Raw genomic sequence first — 14855 nt, 5'->3', positions numbered from 1 at the left:
TTGCCACGCGCCAAAACGTCCGGGAAGGCGGTGCGGACCCCTCTTGAAGGGCGCTCCGGGAGCAGACGCAGCAGGCGAAGCCTCGGGCTGGACCCGAGCAGCAGCCACCTGGGAGGCTGGGCCCCACCCTCAGGAGCAGCTCTCTCAGCCGCTGCCCAGTCTCCACCCAACACATTCCCCAAAGCCCGGGCTCCAGCAACCCTCTGACCTCGCCCCCAATGGCCCCGCCCACACCTGCGGCTCAAAATTCCCCTGCCATCTCTCAAACCTAGCCCACAGCAACGATCGGACCACGCTCCTGCCAAACCAGGGCCCGTCAGGCCCCGCCCATACGAGCTCCTCGGACCTCTCAGATTAGCTCCTCCTGAGCCAGCCCTCCCCGCGCAGGCGCGATGCGGCAGCCGTCGGCATCCTCGCAGATTCGTGGCTGAGCGCCGACGGGAACTGTCCCCCGAGGCTCGAAAATGCCGCGGCAGCTCCGGCTGCGCGCGGGGACTGGAGCTCGCGGCTTTCTGTCGGCTGTGACCGAGCTAGACCGGAGCTGCGACACCTTAGCGAATCTGCGGCGGCGAATCGGCGGCGCACCGGCAGCGCGCGGGATCAAGCGCGTGGGGGCTAGTGCAGCTCCTGGTGTCCATAGGGGCTGAGTTGAGTTCAGAGTCGCGGTCTCGGTCGTGTCGCGGTCGGAGGCGGGGCAGTCCTACAGCAGACAGACACTTTGCGGTCCCGCGGCAGCCTGTCGTGCCCGCGTGCTCGGTCAGAGGGCTAGTGGCTGGGACACCCTGGGCTTCTGGCTCTCGGGCCTGCAGCAGCCTCGCGCATCGCAGGTTGCTCCTTGCTGGGCCCCTCTACCCGCTGGCCCGGGGCACCCGCTGGGACGATGGAAGTGTCCTCTGGGCAGCGTGGAGTCCGCCTACCTGCCTAGAGGGCACCTATAGGAGTGGACGCGAGTCCGACCCTGGAAGGAGGGAGGGATGAAAGAGACCAGGGAGGCGGGGTGGGGCCCCGTTCCGAGAAGGCTGGAGGAAGACCTCGTCTCCCACATCCCGAGGGACTAACTAGGCTTCTTGGCCATCTCACTCGTGCTTTTCTTTGACCCTTAGGCCTGTCCGCAGGATGGACCCTGCGCAGTCTGCAGTCCGACTGACCGTAAGGGAAGCCATTCACACTCTCTCGTCTTGCGAGGATATTGGCCTCATTCTCTCCACCCTTGGGTTCCTGAAGCGGTACCTGGGAGAAACAGAGAATCCAGCCCTCCCTGAGGAACAGGAGGAATTTGCGACTGTTCACTTCTCTGCCTTTCTCAGATGTCTGGTCAGCAAGCTGAGCCCAGTTTGGCTGGAGCTGTCGCCTGATGGCCAGTTGGAGGAGCTCTTTGACAGCTTTTTCCTGAAGGGCCCTGCTGATCAAGCCTTCCTAGTGCTAATGGAGGCTCTGGAGGGCACAGCTGGGTGAGCAGGACTGGTCTGGTCATGGGGTTGTCTGTGACACAGGAAGCATAGAATGGCCAGAGTGATTGTGAACAACAGGGTCTCTAAATTCTGTGTTGGGGGGAGAACAGAACTTACACACAGCTGAATACCTGAACACTAAGAGTGGTTGTGTCCACCTCTGCAACTCCTAGGAAGGCCCTCCTCTACAGCCTTGTCAGAGGACTGAAGGAGGAAGAGGGTCACATCACTGCTGCAGGTGGCACATGGAACCTCCACTTCCCCCAGCTGATAGGGCCCTGTCCCTGTCCACTATAGGGCCTCCCTCCCTGTAGTGAAGCTCCCTGGGTGCCTCTGCCAATTATCAGGGCCATCTTGGGACATTTCAGGCTTTCAAGAGAAGCTAGGGCTGTGGGACATGTAGCTGCTAGGGGCTTCTAGTACCAGGCAGGTCCCAGATTTGACAGCAGATTACTTGACAATCCTTGGAAGAACACTTGCTTTGAGAAGTTGGGTTTTTAGAGATTACTGTGCTAAAAAGCAAGCACTGCATTAATATCGGCATGGGTAGACAGGAATCGGCTGTGTTCAGTGTGATTGTGAGCTGGGGGAGCTGTGCAGGGCCCAGTGTCACTCATATCTCACCAGTAAATGGTTATTTGTCAGTGGAATTCAAAGTATTTTCCTTCAGTTTATGAGTTAGGACATAAAGGATAATGAAGTTGTTGGGGCTGCTTGTCTAATAAGGGGCTGTGGAAACTCCTTGTGCCTAGAAGGAAATGCAGAGATAGAAGGGGCTTAAGGATTCCACCCAATACTTCTGCTGTTGTTCAGCCCCAGCTTCTGTCTGATGAAGATGGCACAGCTGCTAGCAAACTTTCTGAGCCAGAGCAGGATGGCAGCTTTAATGGAGGAGCAGTGTCGGCCACAGAAGAAGCCCGGCTTCCCCCTGTTGCAGGAGACACTGCTCAACAAGGTGGTGGGCTTGCCTGATCACCTGGGCAACTGCCTGCAGCAGGACAACCTGGCCCTGTTCTTCCCCCAAAACTATTTTCGTTTGCTCGGCGAGGAAGTAGTTCGGGTACTACAAGGCATCGTGGATGCTCTACGAGGTGAGCAGGTGCCCCTGCTTCAGTGTACCTCTTCTCAGGCCATCGTCTCCTCTTCTTCTGTCCCCCTCTAGTGAAAGTCTCATGGTCTCAGAGGACTTTGGAGTTTAGGTGATGTTGTGACACACGTCAGTGACATCTACTCTTTCAGACAATAGCAACCCATGTATTTAAGTTTTATCCTGGTTTGGCTTTTGACCAAAAAAGGGATTAGGGCTGGCCCTAGGTTCTGGTAGTTCTTGGTTGGACGTTGGGCAAAATCATCAAAATAGGGCCAGGCTGCTGCCTGCTGATCACTCAATCTAAGCAGGAATGCCCTTCGTGCTGTGGTACCCTGCACAAAGGGCAGAGTTAGCTGGTGTTTTCACATTCAGATTTAGCCCCCAAGCACATTTCCCCACCAAGGCAGGTGTTCCCTGTGTCTTTCCCAATGACCACCTGTCAGTTGGTCTTACCTTGTGTCCCAGGTGGCTTGGACTGCTCTGTCTCCTTCGTGTCTCAAGTCCTGGGGAAGATCTGCATCCAGGGGAGACAGAGTGAGTTCTGCCTGCTTTAGGAAGAGGGCAATGCCTGCTACCCTCTCCCCGATCCTTCTACCTCCTGGGAGGTTCCCTTGGGGAGGTTAGGAATTTCCACATGTCCCATAGCAGTGGCAGGCAAGCTAACTCCAGCCCTTTGTGGGGTGCCCTTTCTTGGACCTGGCCCTGGATCTGCCAGTGTTGGCACTAGTCCTTGACTGTGCCAGTAGTGAGCCCACAGGGCTGCAGACACACGTCAGCTTCTGAGGCTCAGGTCTCTGTGTCCCCTCAGAAGAGATCCTGGATGTGTTGGTGCCCCGGCTGACAGCGCTCACCCAGGGCAGCTGCCTCTGGCAGCGGGTCTGCTGGCGCCTGATGGAACAAGTACCTGACCGTACCATGGAGGCCGTGCTGACAGGACTTGTGGTGGCTGCTCCAGGGTAAGCAGCAGGATTAGAGTTGGGAAGCAGATTCTGCCATGGCTGCCAACCATACTAATTCACTCTTGTAACTGCCTAGGGCTGTTCTCAGCCATGACTACAGAGTTGAATGGTTGTGGGGGACTGGCCTATCAACCTAAAGCAGGTGCCTTCTATCTCTTTACAGAAAAGTTTTGAGCCCTGCTCTGGGTGAAGCCCTGCTCTATATGGCCTTAGACTTGGTTGTTCATGGTGGGGTTCTCATCCTGTGTTAAGTGCTTAGCTCAGTGTGGGGCTCAGGCTGTCCCTGGGAGGAAGAAGGGCTAAGAATCTGCTCAAGTTGTCAAGGGGCTTGCCTGAAGGCCCACAGCAAGCAGGTGGCACCTAGGCCTGTCAGCATTGTGAGCATGTTTTTCCCCGGTACCTCTGCCTGCACATCCACAACCACCTTGCAACTCTACCCCGCTTCATCCTGCCTCTGCAGGCCTGAAGTTCTGTCACGATTGCTGGGAAACCTGGTGGTGAAGAGCAAGAAAGCCCAGTTTGTGATGACTCGGAAGCTTCTGTTCTTGCAGTACCAACACACGGTGAGTGTCATGGGCAGGGCATGGGCTGTGGGCCACCCTTAGCATAGGAAGAACCATTGTGAAAAGAGGGAGTTAAAGGGGCTGTGGGTGTAGCTCAGAGAAAACACTCAGGGTTAACATGCACAAGGTCCTGCATTCCACCCCCAGCCACAAGGAAGCAAAAAACCAGAGTGCACTTAGAACAGTAGTCAGGTGCATGGAAATGTCAGTGAAGTGGTAGGCATGTCCCTTCCATGCTGATGGTCCCTGCTATGGCTTGGGCACCAAGTGTGAACTTCACAGATCCTTCCACCCTCCTGACCACCCAAGAGGATCCCTTCACTAAGTGCATTGTGTGTGTGAGAGAGTAAATATGTGCACCAGTTAATACACAGTGTGGTGTGTCTGATGCTGACAGGGCCCAGCAGGCCAGCAAGTGCTGCAGGATTCTGCAGAGACATTTCTGAGCAGACAAGGGTAGAGCAGGAGTGTGACCAGGAGTGGGTGAAGTCCTATTAGCTGGGAAGAAGGCCAGCTGGCCTGAGGTGATAATAGCCCCCCGGTGACCACAGAGCAGGAGAGCAGGACTTGTGGGGAGAGCAGGCCAGATTGGGTGAGGTAGGCAGTTGGAGATTCTGAGCAAAGGGGACCAGACTGAGTTGTATTAGCAAGACTCACTTTGGCCCCTATGTGGAGATCAAAGCTGTAGTGGCCAATTTGGAAATGAAGCTCTCAACTGGCAGCAAGGCATTGAAACTGAGGTAGAAGCCTAGAAAGTACTTGGGAATCCATGAGCCTAGCAGGTGACTACACAGGAGAGGGTGGAAGGTGTTTACCTCTGAGCTTAATTTTAAGCACACTCAGTCCTGTTCAAGGGGCAGGTGGACAATGTGGCTTTGGGTGAGCCAGAAACACCCCACAGGCTTCTGAGAGAGAACAGTCATGGTTGTGTAGGACATTCAAGGCCCCTGAATCTCACAGTTCACTGCTGGAACATGAGCAAAGCAATAGCACAAGGCTACAAAACAAGAACTGCACATACCAGAGGGAGTGTCCAGTAGCTATTTTCAGATAAGGCTGTTGAATTAGAAATCAGTAGTAAAAATAATAATTTAGTAACTACAGTATTACTATTATGTGGAGTCATTCAGGGACCAAATGAGAACACAACAAAAATGGCAGAACCTACAACTAAACATAGCAAAGCAGTTGTGCAAAAAAGCATGTGAAGTCAGCTGATGTGGGGATGAGGAGAGAAATTTATCATTTCGTGTAGTGTTTGAATAAAGAAGGAAAAGGTAAAGAGAAATATGAATCGAGAATCACATCTTGGAGCTTTACCAAAAGGAAGAAACCCAGAGAAAAATAGAAGCTGGTGCCAGGCAGGCTGTGCTGGCATTGGAGGTTTGTTATGGGGTGGGAACTGTACACAAAGTGTGTAGATCCAAAAGTGGCTAAGGAGGGGCTGGGGATTTAGCTCAGCGGCAAAGTGCCTGCCTGGCAAGCACAATGTCGTGAGTTCGGTTCCCGGTACCGGAGAAAAACCAAAACCAAAAAAAAAAAAAAAAAAACAAAAGTGGCTGAGGAGTACAACCCCACAGTGCAGAGGGTGACCTCCACTGTGAGACAGAACCAGGAAATCTGATAGATAGCACATAACTCAAGATTTCAAACTTGGATGAAATGGAAAATTTCCTTAGAAAAGTTACATGCATGAACTGATGAATGCAGGAGTGATGAATGCCCCTGAGAACCTCATGCTTCCAGTTTTGTGGGAGAGGGGAGCTTCCCGGTGGGTGCCTCTTACTGGGAGGTGAAGGGTTGCTTCTGTACTCCCTGTGCCCTGCCCTTGGCTCAAACCTGTTCCTCATCCTGGGCTTATGGACCCCTGGGAGCCCCTGTGCAGGTGGCATCTGTCTAGAAGGCCGTCTCTGTCCAGTAGATAGGATGCCAGCTTTTGTTGTAGATATCCATGCTGCAGAGCCTGCTGGGATATTTGGCCATGGACAGCCAGCGGCGGCCACTCCTTATACAGGTGAGTACTGTCTGTCTGGTACCCATGCTGTCCAAACTTGGGTGGGAGGGCCTCAGTGCTGGTGAGGATGGTCTGGGTTGTGGTAGAACTGCTGCCTGACCAAGTAGGCTGTGCTGCCTGCAGGCACTGAAAGAGCTGTTGGAGACGTGGGGCAGCAGCAGTGCTGTCCGACATGCACCCTTGGCACAGCAGCACTACCTCAGCGCAGCCATCCTTGTCTGCCTGGCACATCTAGGGGAGTCAGAGCTGCAGGACATCCGGGACGGTGAGTAGAGCACACTGCGTGAGCACACCCCTATCCTGGGCACCCCAAGGGGCCCTCAGGGTGCATGTCTGGTGCTTCCAGAATTGTTGGGCAGCATGATGGCAGGTGTGAAGTGCCACCTTGATAGCAGTCTTCCTGCTGTGCGCCGCCTGGGCATGATTGTGGCAGAGGTCCTCAGCTCCCGGATCCACCGTGAGGGGCCTCCCCTCAAATTCCAGGTGAGCAGAGACACCTCATCTCTGTCCCCTTTGGGTAGCAGAGCCCTGGGATACCCTGGCTGTCACTCCAGCCCGAGGGGCTTCCTGGGGCCCAGGTGTGTCCCATGTTATCTACACTGAGCGCCAAGGGTTTAGGTGCCATAGGTGGGGCCACATGGTGTCGGGGCTAAGCATGCGCACGTGATCCCAGGGGCGGAGTCTCTGGATACCTTTCCAGATTTTGTCTACACAGGAAATCAAGGGAAGTGGGGTGAAGGGAGCCACCGCCCTAGGGCTGGCTTTTGTGGGCTGTAGGGATTGGCCTCTCTGCTGCCCAGTGAGTAGTGTAGGTACCATCATGTCCAGCACAGTTCCTCACTTGCCTGGCCTTCTGTGTGCTGGCAGACATTCTTTCTTCTATTTCCTGAGCCCCTTGGGAAGTACTTACGGGTGGCAAACCCCTAGGAATCCCCATTTCCTCAGGAGCAAGTGGCCTTCTGGCTTCAGCTCAAGGTGGCCATGTGGAAGGTACTTTAAGAGAGTGACTGGCTGTGGGGAAGCCTGCTGAATAAACATGGATAGTTGGAGTGGAGGACCTGGTGCTGCTGCATCTGTCAGTATGAAGTGGCATCTGTGAGCTGCTGGGTGTCACTCACTCCAGTGATTATACTTTTAGTATGAAGAAGATGAGCTGAGCCGTGAGCTGCTGGCCTTGGCCACCCCCTGGACTGCAGGCGGCAGCACCTTAGAGGAGGGGTAAGGATCTCCATATCCCCTTCCCCACCCTGAATCTGAGTGTGCCTCATCATTCTGGATTGTAGTCCCCAGGGCAGAAGTCAGAGAATATGTGAGTGGAGGTGATAGTGGTGTCTCTTTGGGAAGTGATAAGCCTCAGGCTCACCTGGGTGACCCCTGAAGGCTCTATTCCTCATTTCCTAGAGGCCCATCACCAGCCCCTGTTGCTGCGGAGATCCTTGCAAAGACCATGGATGGTGGTGTAGAGTGTGCCAATGGCAGTGTCCCCCAAGTTGGGCCACAGGGCTCTGACTCGGACCTGGACAGGTAGGGCATGGCTCCTCTGGTCTCTTCTGAGCCCAAATGGTGGCTGAGGGGTGGCCCTATGGCCTGCATGGTACGGGATTCTGGACAAGTCAGCGCAATAGGAGGCACCTGTGGGGGTTCTGTGCTGCCCGTGTCCTCACACTCTGCTCCCTGCTCTCCCCAGCAAGTGCTTGTAGGGTCCCTGGCATGCTGCAGCCTTAGCTTCTCAGTGCTCCCTGAAGCTTCGGGGCTGTGGGAACGTCAGTGTCCGGCATTATTAGCATGTGCTCTTGAGGATGGACGAGTTGAAGGGGCATGTAGGTTGAGCTTTCCTCCACCGGGGTGGGTCGTTCCAGTGCCTGTCTTGTTTTGTCACAGTGACGATGAGTTCATCCCCTATGACATGTCGGGGGACAAAGAGCTGAAGAGCAGCAAGGCACCCTTGTATGTCCGGGATTGCATAGAAGGTGGGCCTCCCTGGAATAGTATGGCAGATCTCTGAAGGTGCCTGAGCCTTGTCTTCATCTTGTCTTGGAGCCACCTGCCAGCCCTTGTCCTGACACCCTGGGCCTCCCAGCTTCTCTTGCTTAGGGTCGAGGCTGATACCGACTGGGGCCTGTGTGTGTTCTGTGCAGTGCTGACCTCATCTGAGGATATGGAGCGTTGGGAGGCAGCCCTGCGGGCCCTCGAGGGCCTAGTATGCAGGAGCCCTGAGGCCACTCGAGAGGTGAGCAGTGCGGGGTTGTCAGGGAACAGGGGAGATTGGAAAGTTCTATGGTGGCAAGTCCCCCGCGCCATGCTGGGTCATGGAAGGGTGGAGCATCTTGCTGGCTGCTGTGTCCCTTGGGAGGTCTGTGACCTAGAGTCTCTGCTGGGGTGGGCTGGCAGGCAGGCAGCCTGAGCTCTGAGTTGACAGCAGCAGTGGGGCTACTGGGTTGGGTGGCCGGAGCCTGAGGGGCCCCTGACCCTTAATGCCTGAGTACAGGTAAGTGTGGAGCTGGCCAAGGTACTTCTGCACCTGGAGGAGAGGACCTGTGTCTCGGGATTTGAGGGACTGCGCCAAAAAGCCCTAGTGGCTGTCACAGTCATGGACCCAGCCCGGGTGAGTCCCAGTGCAGGTGGGATTTTGTGCCTGCGTTGGCTGTGTGGTTCCTGGAGGCTGTCTGGGGTCCTGGTCACAGTAGCTTCTCCTTTGCTATGCTCAGGTGGCTGAGTATCTGACCTCACAGTTCTATGCCCTGAACTACAGCCTACGGCAGCGCATGGATATCTTGGATGTAAGTGCCGGGGGCCCCTGTCTTCCCTGTCAGACCCAAGCTACCTTAACAAATCCTGGAAGGGTGTGGGTCTGTTGGACCCTCTATGATGCTCAGGTAAACATATGCAAAAACTGTTCCCCAGGGGATAATGTGGGTATAAATCTTGGTCTGACACTTTTGCACACATGTACATACTTTGCCTTTTGTCATACCAAATGGGTAAACACAAAGATTGCTTCCTGTATCCCTCAGGGAACAGTACTGAGATGCATAGCTGGCTACTATTACACTAAAGTAAAAATTTGCAGTAGAAAAGTAAGGGGTATGTATGTGGTACCCTCTGTTATGCTTGGAGGGTTAAGAGGGGAAGGTCAAGAATCTACATGGACAGTGACTAAAGCCTTCCCCAGGCTTCTTTGTTGTGGAGCCAAGAGTTCTAGGCATCATGTGAGCAGAGCCTGCGTTCTCCAGTGTAGGGGCTGGGTCTTTAGTTATTGAGTTCTTCATTTTATTTTATTTTTTTATTATTTTTTTGGGGGGGTACTGAGAATCAAACTGAGAACTCTGCGCTTGCCAGGCAGGCACTGTGCCACTGAGCTATATCCTCAGCCCTAAGTTCTTAATTTTAAATGACAGTTTTATTAATGTATTTTATGCACTATAAAATTTACCATTTAAAGATAAATAAGTGGTGCACTCCTGTAATCCCAGCACTTCAAATTTGATGGCAGCCTGGGCTACATAGTGAGTTCAAAGCCAGCCTGAACTATATCATGAGACCTTGTCTCAAAAATTTAAAAAAAAAAAAAAAAAAAAAGGTCTCCCAATGGCTGAACATTATCCACTTACAAAAACAAGTAAAAGTCTGACATACATTACAACATGGATGAACCTCAACATATTAAAGCCAGTGCTTCAGGACATGTTGCATGACACAAATATGTGAACTGCCCACAGTTGCCAGGCAGGAGTGGTCACCAGGGCCTGGAGGTCAGTGTTTAATGAGGACAGAGTTTCCACACGAGAAGACAGAAATAGAAAAATTCTATAGATAGATGGTGATAACTGCTTGTGAATGTGCTTAATGTCACTGAGCTGTCTGCTGAAGAATGGTTCAAATGACCAAGCATGGTGGTACACGCCTATAATCCCAGCACTTGGGAGGAAGTAAAAGTCTGACATACATTACAACATGGAATGGCAGGAAGATTGTCATGCGTTCAAAGCCAGCCTCAACTATATAGTGAGACTCTGTCTCAAAAAAAAAAAAGGTTAAATGGTAAGTTTTATGTTTTACCACCTAAGAAAACACCAAGAATGTATCATCTCACAGTAAACAATCCAGTGATGGTCAGAACATTGACAGTGTTGTATACCAATCCTCTGTCTAGTTTTTTTTTCTGTCTTTTGAGACAGGGTCCTATTTCATAGGTCAGGCCAGTCTTGTAGCCTAGGCTGGCCTTGAACTCATGATCCTCCTTCCTTCAGCCTCCTAAGCATTGAGATTATAAGCATGCGCCACCATTTCTGGTGTTTCTCTGTCTAGTTCCCCATTAGCATCACTCTCTGTCTCCCCAACCTGCCATCCACCATCCTGTTTCCTGTCTGTGGACTTGCCTGTTCTGGATATTTCATATAAATGAAGTCATATACTATGTGGCTCTTTGTGACTGGTTTCCTTTGCTCACGTTTTTAAGTTCTTTCACATGGAGCATATGTCAGGGTTTCATTTATTTTTATGTGAGGTTGAGTTCTTGGGAGGGAGGAGCTGCTTCAGGGTGGCAGAACTGGCAGAGTTTTAGGTGCACTCACCTTGAGGGAGCTCCCAGCCCACTTACCTAGTAGAGCAAAGAGCTTTAGGGACACTTGGCAGTGTCTGGGATGCTGGGCACTGCTGCTGACCTGGAGTTCTGTGGTCACTTGGCTGATAACTTTTCAGATCATTCTCAGAGCTGTGGCACTGCCCTGGTTTTTCCTCTCCTCTAGGTCCTGACACTGGCCGCCCAGGAGCTATCCCGGCCAGGGCATCTTAAGAGGGATCCCCAGCAGGTGTCCTATGGTTCTGGTGGCCCGTGCTTGCCAGCCCTGGCTGCTGGTCAGCCTGACCACACTGTGGGTTCTGGCTGGCGAGCGGTTGTGGAAGAGAGAATCAGAAGCAAGACCCGGCGGTTTTCCAAGGTCAGCTGGGACCCTAGTCAGGTCGTTGCAGGTGTGGGGACATGGGGTGGCAAATGAGCAGTCATATTCCTGCAGGCCAAGTCTACACTGAGACAGTAGCTGGATCCTAATTTAGGATGGTGCTATTGTTGATTCTTCAAGGAGAGTGAGTTTATGGTGCAAACAGGCTAGTTAGACCAGTGTGGTTTAAAATGAGCGTGGAAGGGAAAACATCCCAGGAGTGGTAGATCAGAAATTGATGATCTGGTGGGTGGCCAGGGGTGTTCAACCATGGTTTTTTCCAGACAGGGTCTTGCTGTATAGTTCAGGCTGGCCTTGAACTCACTGTATAGCCATGGCAATCCTCCTGCCTTAGCCTCCCGAGTGCTGGAGTTATAGGCTTGTCCTGCCCCACCCGGCAACCATGGTGGTCTTGCCCTATCTTGGGATGTCAGGAGATAACTGGAGACTGTTTGAGTGGCTGTGGGAGTGAGGTGGAGGCAAAGAGGCTGCTCAGCATCCCACAGGACAGCCCAGGACAGTCTACCATGAGGACTAGCCATCCTGAATGTTACATGAACAGGGTCTGGACTCCCTGTTGCAGGCCCCAGGCAGCTTCCTGGTTGCAGCAGCCTGATTCCCACTGCCCTCTACTCGGGGCCATGGAGGACAAGGTTAGGGAGCCAGCATAAGCCCTGGCCTGTGCAGCTTAGGGCTCAGGTGACCTGCAAAGGGTGCGGAGGCCTCAGACCTCTGAGTGCATATGTATGTGTGTTTGGCAGGGCTTTCCCCGGCGGCAGCTGGCAAGTGGCCCCAATGAATTCAACTCTGTGGCTGGCTACTTCTTCTTCCCCCTCATTCAACACTTCGACAGGTGAGCATGTTTTCTGGAGACTCTGACATAACCCTATGGACAGGTGGAGTTGCAAGATGAGATCTGAGGTGGGACAGTGAGCAGGAATGTGCTGTTCACAAAGCTTAAGTTAAATGACATATAAATTTCTGGAAATTTCCCTTTGTCATTGAGCTTTGTGGAAGGGCCTTATCTTACTGTCAACATTCCTAGATTTTGGGTTTACAAAGAAGTTGATGCTGTCAGTGGCAGCTAGTGCTGCCACCTGTGTGCTCCCAGTGATTCACCTCCTCCCACCTGGGCAGGCTGAGCTGGACTTGCCTGCTGGCAGGCTATGGTGGAGAAAGGGGAATTCCTGACTTCTCTTCCTGGCCCTTCTGGTGCAGTTTGGGGCTACAGTGATGATTGCAGGAGGGCTTCCAGAGCCCTAGGATCTCCGTTGGCAGCTTGAGAGGTTAGGCAGCCAGCCCTGAGGTACTGGGGCTGCAGTGTTTCCTTGATTCTGTGTTGTAGGCCTCTGGTGACCTTTGATCTTTTGGGAGATGACCAGTTGGTTCTTGGAAGACTGACTCACACCTTAGGGGCCTTGATGTACCTGGCTGTTAACACCACAGTGAGTTGGGATATGGGAGCTGAAGACCCTGCCATGTTGTATTTGCAGCAGTGGAGTGTGGAAATTACCTTGAATGTTTATACAGTAGGGCTTGAGCTTGCTGTGGCCTGCTCTGGGAGGGAGAATGGCCAATATGCATGAAGCATTGCACATCTGGAGCTCATCCTTCCCTCAGCCTGGGTCCTGGTGACAGGCTTGTGGGATACCCCACAGGGAATCCAACACAACCCCTAGCTCACATGAGCCCAGGCCCTGTGGCCACCAAGCCACAGAAGCCTACCTATGGGGTGCCAGGTGTGGGGAACAAGCATAGTGGACATGTTGTCCACCTATCCCTCTGCTTTCAGGTGGCTGTGTCCATGGGCAAGGCCCTGCTGGAGTTTGTGTGGGCCCTTAGGTTCCATGTTGACATGTGAGTGGCCTGTGGGGCTGGGGGCAGGGTGGGATCTCCAGGGTCCTTTCTAAACAGAAAGCGGGCCCAGTGGCCAGGAGAATACAGGACTAAGTGTGCTTGTTGCTGGTTGGTCTGCTGGACTTGGAGGGGTGGTGGGAGGTCTCCTTGACCCAGGGTATTGTCCCTGTGGTTCCAGCAGTGCCAGCTTGCAGCTCCATTCCAAAGCTGCACCTCACCTTTCCCATTTCTTGCTTGGTAGCTATGTGCGCAGGGGCCTGCTGTCTGCAGTATCTTCCGTCCTCCTCAGTGTACCTGCTGAACGACTGCTGGGAGATCTGTCTGATGAGCTGCTGGAAGCCAGGTCCTGGCTGGCAGGTAAGTGTCGGCCCAGGCTGTGTCAGCAGGGGCAGGTGGTCATCAGGGCATGTGAAGTGGCTGGAGCAGCCCAGGTGTGGGCCAGCTAGTCTGAATGGGTGTGCCTCTCTTTGCTTGCACTGAGAAGCATGGAGGCATCCATTGTCATGGTCACTTTGGGGAATGCTGCAGGAGTCACTTTGATGAATCACAAACCCAGAAGGTGATGTGGATTGAAGAATGCCTGGAACCTCCACCCAAGTTCACCAGTAGAATGTTTTGCCATGTCTTATCCCTTCCCTTCAGATATAATTCTTTTTAAAGTAGCTGTAGACACTGTGACCCTTCCCCTCTAAGTTCCTGAGCTAGGCCAATGGGAAGCCAATTTTTTACCCTGTGACCCATGGATAGAATATCTAGACCTGGAGGCCCAGTGTCAGGAAGGCACCACCATTGGGCACAGATGACCATTTTAAAGGGATCTTGCTTAGACTGCAGTTTCATTCTGGCTGTGGGAAGTAATTGCCCCAGTGGAGGTTCCTGGTGGCTGAGTTCCTGGTGGCTCTCCAGGATCCCAGGACTGAGACCATGATGAGGGCCTTGAATGGCAGTCCCATCCTCTAAGAGCCATGGGGCAGATTGTGATTCCAGGCCCCAAAGCCCCCTTCCATCTGGTCTTCCCAGGCAGCTAACATATGACTGCTGGGTGGTAGGTGGGCCTTTGCAAAATCCTTAGGGTTTGGCCTCTGTGACCATAGCCTGCAGAAGGGGCACTGGAGGGAGAGTTTCCAAGCTCTTGCATAGGCCCTGGCTCCTCTTTCATGTGCTTATATGAGGCTTGATGGTGGAGGCACCAGCACCAACTCCTCACACTTGTGTCCAGCAGACTTGTAGGCTGGCCAAGTGACCTGCCCATTGCTGGGCTCCTCCCTCCTGATGGAGGCATCTACATCAGGTGGCCAATTACAGGGCCCATGGAGGGACACAGTAGAGAACCCTTTGCTGGGTATGAGGGAAAAACCTTAGGAAAGGCCTCAGTGAAAGGAGAGGTGACACAATGCCTGCAGCATTACTCTTTTGCTTCTCATTCTTACCTTGGCAGATGTTGCTGAGAAGGATGTGGATGAGGACTGCAGAGAACAAGCAGTGAGGGCTCTGCTGCTTCTGGAGAGACTCAAGGACAGGCTCCTTTCCCTTTCTCATTAGCCATCTAGGTTTCCCACCATCCAAGGCCCAGCTGAACCACTGCCATCAGGAAGATAAGAGGGTCCAAGGAGTGGAACTGGGGCAGCCTTTGGGCTCTGCAATATAGTGAGGTCTGGATGATGATGGGGTACTGTATGTACACGCAGAAAGGTCTGCACCCCACCCCTAGAGCTACCCATAGCCTGGCAGGGCCTCATACTGCCTCCCATAGGACAGGGCAGCCAGAATGCTGGACTAGAGCTGGGCTGGAGGTACCAGACCGAGAAAATCTTCTCTCAAGGGTAGAGCCAGTGCGAGCCCCAGGAGGAGAGGAGGCATTTGTTCAGAGCCCCCAATACCCTTACGCAGAGGTGCTGGACCAGCAGAGCAAGCTTTGCCCTCTTGTGGGCATCTCATCACTGGGTCCCTACGAGAATAAATAGGGCAGCAGTGTCATGAA

General features: G+C 53.2%; 1 protein-coding gene across 4 annotated transcripts; it reads left to right on the top strand.

The window, feature by feature from the left end:
• The first annotated feature begins 409 nt into the window (after window positions 1-409).
• Window positions 410-14855, top strand: Telo2 (telomere maintenance 2). 4 transcript variants are annotated; one of them, XM_005391562.2, is made up of 21 exons: window positions 413-647; window positions 1104-1451; window positions 2265-2542; window positions 3007-3075; window positions 3350-3497; window positions 3961-4063; window positions 6009-6077; window positions 6201-6342; window positions 6424-6560; window positions 7216-7295; window positions 7479-7601; window positions 7959-8047; window positions 8216-8307; window positions 8566-8682; window positions 8786-8857; window positions 10826-11017; window positions 11779-11870; window positions 12363-12462; window positions 12810-12874; window positions 13116-13231; window positions 14313-14855. In XM_005391562.2, exons 2-21 carry the CDS (start codon window positions 1117-1119, stop codon window positions 14414-14416), a joined length of 2523 nt encoding a protein of 840 aa, XP_005391619.1. In that variant the 5' UTR covers window positions 413-647; window positions 1104-1116; the 3' UTR covers window positions 14417-14855. The 4 variants fall into 4 exon arrangements, 3 of the variants coding, with proteins under 3 accessions (XP_005391619.1, XP_005391620.1, XP_013373129.1); XM_005391563.2 differs by having other exon boundaries at window positions 413-756; XR_001235360.1 differs by lacking the exon at window positions 12810-12874 and having other exon boundaries at window positions 410-756; window positions 14313-14396.

The sequence above is a fragment of the Chinchilla lanigera genome, unplaced genomic scaffold (assembly GCF_000276665.1).
Source record: "Chinchilla lanigera isolate Chin_1 unplaced genomic scaffold, ChiLan1.0 scaffold00041, whole genome shotgun sequence".
In the NCBI taxonomy this organism is placed as follows: Eukaryota; Metazoa; Chordata; class Mammalia; order Rodentia; family Chinchillidae; genus Chinchilla; species Chinchilla lanigera.
Note: the sequence above shows the minus strand (reverse complement) of the source record. Positions and strands in the feature narration are given on the sequence as shown.

Coding starts and splice junctions, on each gene's coding strand:
- Telo2 (XM_005391562.2), top strand. CDS start 1,117: ATGGACCCTGCGCAGTCTGCAGTCCGACTGACCGTAAGGGAAGCCATT. Junction 4,064..6,008: donor TCTTGCAGTACCAACACACG/GTGAGTGTCATG, acceptor CTTTTGTTGTAG/ATATCCATGCTGCAGAGCCT. Junction 12,875..13,115: donor CTTAGGTTCCATGTTGACAT/GTGAGTGGCCTG, acceptor CTTGCTTGGTAG/CTATGTGCGCAGGGGCCTGC.